This window comes from Capricornis sumatraensis, chromosome 4 (assembly GCF_032405125.1).
Source record: "Capricornis sumatraensis isolate serow.1 chromosome 4, serow.2, whole genome shotgun sequence".
Lineage (NCBI taxonomy): Eukaryota > Metazoa > Chordata > Mammalia > Artiodactyla > Bovidae > Capricornis > Capricornis sumatraensis.
The window spans coordinates 84,200,832-84,209,322 of record NC_091072.1 but is presented as its reverse complement, the minus strand read 5'-3'; the positions used below and the strand labels follow the sequence as shown (position 1 = coordinate 84,209,322).

The 8,491-nt window shown below is 38.7% G+C and overlaps 1 protein-coding gene across 1 annotated transcript in view; it reads left to right on the top strand.

Annotated features, from left to right (window-relative positions):
- The first annotated feature begins 250 nt into the window (after positions 1-250).
- Positions 251-8,491, top strand: part of PDZRN4 (PDZ domain containing ring finger 4) — a 423,248-nt gene continuing 415,007 nt past the window's right edge. The window contains exons 1-3 of the mRNA XM_068971176.1: positions 251-901; positions 3,365-3,451; positions 5,286-5,393. Coding sequence (XP_068827277.1) covers positions 251-901; positions 3,365-3,451; positions 5,286-5,393 — 846 coding nt within the window. The remainder of the gene's footprint in view (positions 902-3,364; positions 3,452-5,285; positions 5,394-8,491) is intronic.

Sequence of the window (8,491 nt, the reverse complement as noted above, 5' to 3'; positions counted from 1 at the left end):
GGGGGAACTGGGGAGAGGGGGATCCCCTGGAGGTGGCGTCTATTCGTGTCAATACGGCAGAATCAGGGGACCTAGTCAGAGCCAGAAAACTTCCAGCCAAACAAACTCAGATCACTCCCCTTCACCCCTTCCTCTCCCCTCCGACGAGCCATCTCTGCTAAAAGCACTGTCCCTGTGGTAGCTCGGGGGAGACAGGGGGTTCGGAGTAGGTGGACCCCGCATTCGTGCCCCCTTCTCCCCCATCCCCACCATGGGCTTTGCCCTGGAGCGCTTCGCCGAATCGGTGGACCCAGATTTCCAGTGCAGATTGTGCGGCCAGGTGCTGGAGGAGCCCCTGTGCACGCCGTGCGGGCATGTCTTCTGCGCCCGCTGTCTGCTGCCCTGGGCGGCGCGGCGGCGCCGGTGCCCGCTGCAGTGCGGGCCCGTGGCGCCGGGCGAGCTGTACCGGGTGCTGCCTCTGCGCAGCCTCGTCCAGAAGCTGCGCATCCAGTGCGACTACCGCCCCCGCGGCTGCGGCCGCTCGGTGCAGTTGAGCGAGCTGGCGGCGCACGTCGAGCGCTGCGACTTCGGCCCTGCCCGCCGCCGCCACCCGGGCAGCGTTTCCCGGCCGAACGGCCTGGGCAGTGGGGACCGGTCACTGCGCGGGGGCTGCAGCTCAGCGCCCGGCATCCGCCGCGGCGGGGGCGGGGGCGCATGCGGGGGGTCGCCGGGCGTCCGCGGCGGGAGCTGGAAGGGACCCAGGCCTCGGGTCTGGAGGTGGCGCGAGAAGGCGCTGCTAGCTCAGGTCTGGGAGCTGCAGGGCGAAGTGCGGCTCACCGCCCGCAGGTACCACGAGAAGTTGACCCAGTACATGGCTCACGTCCGCAACTTCGTCAGGGACCTGGGTGGCGGCCACGACGCGGTAAGCGCTGAGGGATGGGGCACCGGGGAATGATCCATCGGGGTGGAAAGGGGAACAGTGCTTTCTGGCACTCGATTCTTTTGCAAGGTGACATCCTTCCTCCCGCAGTAGGAAGCATCCACCGCTCTGTTCATCCACTACTCTTACCTGCCTTGTGTTTTAGTATTGCAGTCAGCGAGGATTCTCCCCTTTCCCTTATAATGGGATTGGAAGAAGTAAACAGCTTCAATTCCAACTTTTCGGTGGAGAAGGAGGAATTAATAAAACTCGTTTTCCCACCAGACCCTTGCTCCGCGTCTTTCACTCTCCTGCCCTAGCCTCTCCGCCTTTTTTTTTTTTTTTTCCACCTTTGGCCTTTGCCTGAAGCCAGTTTGAGGAGGAAAGCTAGGAAACAAGGACCTCTCTGACTCTGCCTCCCCTCTGCCGCTGGAGAGCATCCCAGGGCGTGTCAGTCAGTCTCACACCTTCAGGTCTGAAAGATTTAGTTTCTACCAGACCGCCGGTATCAGCCACCTTCTACTCAGCGCAGGGACTCTGAGGGGTGCGGGAAACCAGAATCACTTGGAGTTAAGAAATGAAAAGATGACATTTCTTGGACCCACCAGGTTATTTTCATCACTTCCTAATAGTTCTTAAGTGCTTCCGAATTTCATTATTAGTGGAATGTTGCGAGTGTGAGTGTGAGACTTGGGGAACCAAGTCAGGAGCTCACATCCATCTGCTCTCAGACTAGCCCGATGAGCTCCTGGGCTGTTTCATTTCTTTGTCGAGGCTTCTGGCCTTGAAATGTGTTCCTGGACTGCCCACTTTCCGACCGAATAAACAAGCCTCCCTGAAGCGGCGGGTGAGACGAGGCCTGTTTATAAAGCTGTTCCTTCTCTTCTGAAGGACTTCTGCACAGTGTTTGACATTGTTGGTCGCTGCCATGGTGAGCAGAGATTTAGCAGAACTTACACTCCGTTCAAGGAGCTGTTTTCATTCCCCAGCTTCCTGGGGAGGAGCAACCCAGGAGGGTGCCCATCTGGGACTGCTTTGCACTGCCTCCAGCTCAAGCACCAAGTTTAGAAGCTTCTGTCCTTGAACCTAAAAAAGGATAATTGAAGGATGAGGAGCTGAGTTGTATCTAGTCTGATCAACAGAAGTACACCGTTATTAAAAGATTGGATTCTATTACATTTCTTTCTCTATTGTATCTGTATCTAGTTAAATTTATAAGACCAGAGAGAAGCACAGAATTATGGTCTGTAATACTGGTTAAGGGTGCAAGGTTTTGGGGAAGCAATGGTTGGTGGAAAGGAGCAAGGCTAGATTATATGACAGAGAGATCCATGCAACAAGTCAGGCTGTGGTTCTGAGAAGTGAGGAAGAACTGAGCGAGATCTGTATCTACTTACCAAACTAAGGGAGATCTACAGACTACTTACCAAAAGGCTCCTCTGTGCTGCTCGGAAATGTTTTGCCTCTACCAGTAGGGGCTGCTGTGCACACTGCCTGGGAAAAGCTCCTGAGAAACAGTGGTGATGATGGTAGTAGTGGTGACGATGTTTATGGAAATTCATCATTCCAGAGTAATTACCAAACATGTAATTTTCCCAGATAGTTAATAATATCCATAACCATGAGTAAAACTCATAGTCTCGTACTGTTTCATCTTATGTTTAAATTGGTCTTTATTAATAAGCAGATATTGTAGATAGAATTCCTATTTGTGTAACCAATTATTTGGCCATCAGGAAAGCAATGCATACTACTTTAGTTAACACAAATCCTCTCTCTCTTTTTAAAATTCTGCCAAACCAAATAAAATACCATTTAAAATTAGGATTACTGTAACTTACAAGACCCTGTATTTCAATAGCAATCTGAATATTACTGTTGAAAGAAATTTATAAATAATATATTATTATATATATAAATTTATAAATATCCTTTACATCCCTCAAGACTTTCCAAAGTGAAATTTTTATATAAAATAATTCTTAGATTATTTAACAGTTTACTAAACTCATCTATAATGGAGAGGAAAAACACAGATAGCTGTATAGTTGAATCAGAAATCTATTTTAAATTACAGTGGACTCAGAATTAGATGCTACATTAGGATAAAAGCTGCATGTGTAAAAATACACAGCCATTTAGCCATTTTTGGAAATAGTTATTTTTCTTACATCCATGGTTTTTCCTTCAAATGCACACTTTCATTTAAATTTAGGAAGAAATTAATCTCAAGAATTTAGCCATCCTTATCTTTAAAACTTTAAGGTTTTCTCTTTTCCAAATTTAATTTTTTTACTTTAAAAAAATTTTGATTCATGTTGATGTACGGCAAAACCAATACAATATTGTAATTAGCCTCCAATTAAAATAAATAAATTTATATTAAAAAATAAAAATAATATTGTAGCATTTGCTCTTTTCTTTTATATTTTTAACTAGTTAGTTATTTTATCCCTTTTTTTCTAGGAAGGAGAACATAAGCCACTCACTATTGTATTGGAAAGAGAAAATGACACTTTGGGATTCAATATTATAGGAGGTCGATCAAATCAGGTAAGTGATCTTGTTAATGAATAACTCGTTCCTTGTTTATAAAATAATAGAAGACTTAGCTTTCATTTGTGGATTTGGAGTAAAAAAATAAATGGTGATTTAATCTTTAAAATAGTGCTTGTCATCAAGTATCAGATTTCTTAATTGTAAATATTCCAGAACATGGTGAGAGTTTTTTGAGAAAAATAAGACAAAACAACAGTTAACTTTGCTGCTTAAGAAAAAAAGAGTACATTTCACATTTTATCTACATTGTATAGACCTGTTGGCAACTTTCTTAAATAAATCTATTTCACAAAAATGTATATGCAATTTCTGCTTGATAATCTTTGGTGTATTACTTGTTCGTAACTCTTATTTATAATGTCAAATTGATCAATTTTCAGATGCTAACACAGACCAGTAAGTTTATAATATATCTTGAATGAATGAAGAGTGAAAATGAATTGAAATAAGAGATAGTTGTTTTCACAATTTCATAGAAAATATCATGCTTAGAAAAGATAGTTCATTTGACATATTTTTAACTCCCCAAATCAATTCCTTTATTTAATTGAATGAATAATTTCTTCTACACTGATGCCAATCATTTTCAAAATTCATGAGTTTATAAACTCATAATAAATACTGTAGCTGCAAAGTTCTTTCTTATCCTTCAAATACTGTATCAGCTTAATTTTCATCCTCACTAGGAGAGGTGATAAAATTGTTAAAAAATCATATTCTTTCAATTTCCCAAATTAGCTGTCATGAAAGTTTTGCACCCTACATTACAGTTGCTCTCTATGGGAACTGAACATTGTTGGCCATATGCTGTGTTCAGGCCAGGGTGGCAATGACATGTATCCTCCTTTTATTTAGTATTTTGAAAACCTAGCAACTAATGACTGCTACGTTTCTGTTTGTAGAACCATTCCCTTTTATTATGAAAAGGTAGAAGTCTTTTTAGCATATCATTTTGTTTTCTTTTCCCCTAAGTAATATTTTTATAAATGCTAGTTAGGTGTTTGACATTTAGATGAAACTGGACATTTTCAAGAGCCTCTTAAAATTCATGTTAAAGAAAGCTAATAAGTGAGAAATAATCTTATTTAACCTGCCATAAAGTGAGATGACATTTAAAATTATATAATTTATTATTATAGGATGTTGGGCATTTTCCCTAAATGAGTTTTGCAATGTAATTGGTGTTTTGTGACTTACTAAAATGCTCTCTATGTATGATACTGACTATGTGTTTGAGCGTTAACTAATAATCAGACTCACTGTACATGGAACTCATTCCAGGAAGCCACTGAAATTTGGAGTTGATCTTTTAGAGTTTTATGCTTGAGTAAATGGTTTCCCCTGTGAATGTATACAGTCAGAGCTATATTTCCAAATGTGTCCCATTGTGAGGGTATATTTTTAGAACTATGACCACCTCTCAAACCAATTACATAGTGAGGCTGGATATCCTTTTCATTTCCTTCAACTTAGAGTTTTTTTAATTGCTACACCTCTTTAGAAGTGAGATGTTTTATAAATGATACTTAGAAGCCTACTGTTATCACCTTATACATGGCTTTCCTCATAGTTTTTATGTATATGTACACAAAAACAGGAGGTAAATAGATAATATTGTCAAAGATGGAGCATTCCTTCACTAAAGCTGCCATCTAGATTAATGGCTAGTTTGTGTTAAGTAAGTTATAGTTCAATGCCAAATCTTCAGTTTAGAGAGAGAGTTGCATGTTTAGGGAGGTTTGACAATGTTGCATTTACTAAATTGTTTTTTAATCTAACGACATTCTGTTCACATCTTTCTTACTGCTAACGGCTTTATTTTTAATAGAATAATCAGGAAGAAACACCAATGGAAGGAATTTATGTTTCAAAAATTTTGAAAAATGGACCTGCTGATAGAGCAGATGGCCTGGAAATTCATGACAAAATCATTGAGGTAAGACAATAATAAAATACAAATAGGATTTGTGAAAGAATATTTGGACATTTTAAATTTCCAAATTTACTACTTTTCCTAGGTGTAGTACTTATTAAAGTGTATATCTCCCAATAGTATTTAAGTGACCTATTTTAATTATTAGATATTGGACTAGAAGAATGAGTCACCCAAAATTTCTAAATGTGTTAATGAATGTCTCCATTTGAAAAAATTGCCTGTCTCCATGAATTTTAAAGATGAATGTGTGATTATCAAAGGATTCGTTTTTTATGACATCTCAAAAAGGATGATAAATCTCTGCTGAAGAACATTTTTGATGAGTAAATATTACTATCTTTAAACTTATAATTGGTAAGTTATGTGTAGAGTTTGGAATTATTTATACGATACCTTTTTAACATTTGTTAGTTTAATATGGTTATCTTGTTCATGTTTTACATGAAAAAAAAAGAAGCAGCTTTTTTTTCTTATTGCAAAAACTTGTTGGAAACTATTTTTTCTTCTGTATGTTATGTCTGTATTATTTGTATTTAGGGTTGATGAAGTAAACACTTACAAGTTAGTGAAATTTGAGTTGTGATTATGGAATTTGGTGTCACTGCCATTTACTGACTCAGTGCTTTTGAAATGTTCATTGGTTGCTAAGTTGCTTCAGTCATGTCCCACTCTTTGTGATCCCTTGGACTACAGCCCGCCAGGCTCCTCTGTCCAAGGGATTCTCTAGGCAAAGATACTGGAATGGGTTGCCATTTCCTGTTGGATAGTATTATTTGGCTTAACTGAAAATTAGGTTACTTTTATCAATGGAATTATTTCCAATATATTAGTAAAGGCATAAATGGAAATTTGGAACATTTATTTAACTCCACTGTGCTTTTGGAAAAACTGTTTTCTAAATTATGTAATTGCTATCTTTCTGAGTGTCTGTATAAACTATCTGGATGGAGACTATTTTTTTATTAAACTTTGAATAATGCTTTAGATTTTCATTCATTTGTGCATTAAAAAGTTGAATTTCAAAGAATTTGACCAAGAATGAAAGTAAAGAGTAGAGAAGAGTCTATAGTTTATGGTTGACTTATGCCATTTAGAAATTAGCTGACTAGGCATTTTGGAGAAGAGAGAGGAGTTGCCTTTGGCTAAAAAATTATGGTTTTTATCTAAAGAGGTCTCTTGTATCAAGATTTTCTTTTTGTAGCCAAGAAAGTATAGAGCTACTTTCACTGATGTTATCCAGTTTGTCTTGACAATTTGCCTGGTGGAAACATTTACATGCTACAGCATCTAAAGCTAGAATTTGTCTGTTTCTACTCATGTTTGTGCTGTATGATATAAAGGAAAGATAACAAACAAAAAATTGTTCTTATTATTTTCTGCATTATCTCTAAGCATTTAGGTTTTTCCAGTTAATGAAAAACAAATGCCTACATATGCTACTATTAGAAGTGCTGATGGAACTGGATATGTATATATTCCATTACCACACATATTCACATGTACTCATAACAGAAACACATACCCGGGATTTGAAAATGATTTATTCCAACTAGGCAACAATGTAATGTATGCTTTGTTGATGTTGTATGGAAAAGGAGGAAGAAGAATTTGTCTTTTATATTGTAATATGGCAAATTTGTTAAAAATGTATTGGTTTTGTTAATGTAAAGATGTATATTTATAAAAACTATGGTTGATTAATCAGTGCATCTCTATTTCTAATATTGTTACTAATATATTTCAAAATAACCTTACTTAAATAATACAAGATAAAAAGCAAAAAGATCAATCATGGGGTTGATTGATCAATTATATTGAAAATCAATTGATCTAAATTATAATTTATAACCAGCTGCAGTATTATTATTATTGCACCTTGATGTGCATGTATTAGCTGCTAATGACAAGAGCTTGAAATTTAGCTCAGTTCAGTTCAGTTGCTCAGTTGTGTGTGACTCTTTGCGACCCCACGGAATTCATGCCAGGCCTCCCTGTCCATCACCAACTCCCAGAGCTTACTCAAACTCATGTCCATTGAGTCAGTGATGCCATCCAACCATCTCATCCTCTGTTGTTCTCTACTCCTCCCTCCTTCAATCTTTCCCAGTATCAGGGTCTTTTCCAATGAGTTAGTCCTTCGCATCAGGTGGCCAAAGTATTGGAGTGTCAGCCTCAGCATCAGTCCTTTCAGTGAATATTCAGGACTGATCTCCTTTAGGATGGACTGGTTAGATCTCACTTCCATACATGACTACTGGAAAAACCATAGCTTTGACTAGATGGACCTTTGTTGGCAAAGTAATGTCTCTGCTTTTTAATATGCTGTTTAGGTTGGTCATAACTTTCCTTCCAAGGAGTAAGCGTCTTTTAATTTCATGGCTGCAATCACCATCTGCAGTGATTTTGGAGCCCAGAAAAATAAAGTCTGACACTGTTTCCTGTCTCCCCATCTATTTCCCATGAAATGATGGGACCAGATGCCATGATCTTCATTTTCTGAATGTTGAGCTTTAAGACAACTTTTTCACTCTCCTCTTTCACTTTCATCAAGAGGCTTTTTAGTTCCTCTTCACTTTCTGCCATAAGGGTGGTGTCATCTGCATATCTGAGGTGATTGATATTTCTCCCAGCAATCTTGATTCCAGCTTGTGCTTCATCCAGTCCAGCATTTCTCATGATGTCCTATGCATATAAGTTAAATAAGCAAGGTGACAAAATACAGCCTTGATGTAACTCCTTTCCCGATTTGGAACCAGTCTCTTGTTCCATGTTCAGTTTTAACTGTTGCTTGTTGACCTGAATACAGATTTCTCAGGACGCAGGTCAGGTGGTCTGGTATTCCCATCTCTTGAAGAATTTTCCATGGTTAATTATGATCCACACAGTCAAAGGCTTTGGCATAGTCAGTAAAGCAGAAGTAGAAATTTTTCTGGAACTCTCTTGAAATTTGCCTCAGTGATAGAGATTTATCAATGAATCCTTTTTGCCAGAGTACATTGGTATTATGCATATTTTCTTTATAGCTCTATACTGAATTCATGTGACCACATTTGCTGTTAAGAAATGAGTTAGGTGGTATATACATTTCTGGAATGTTA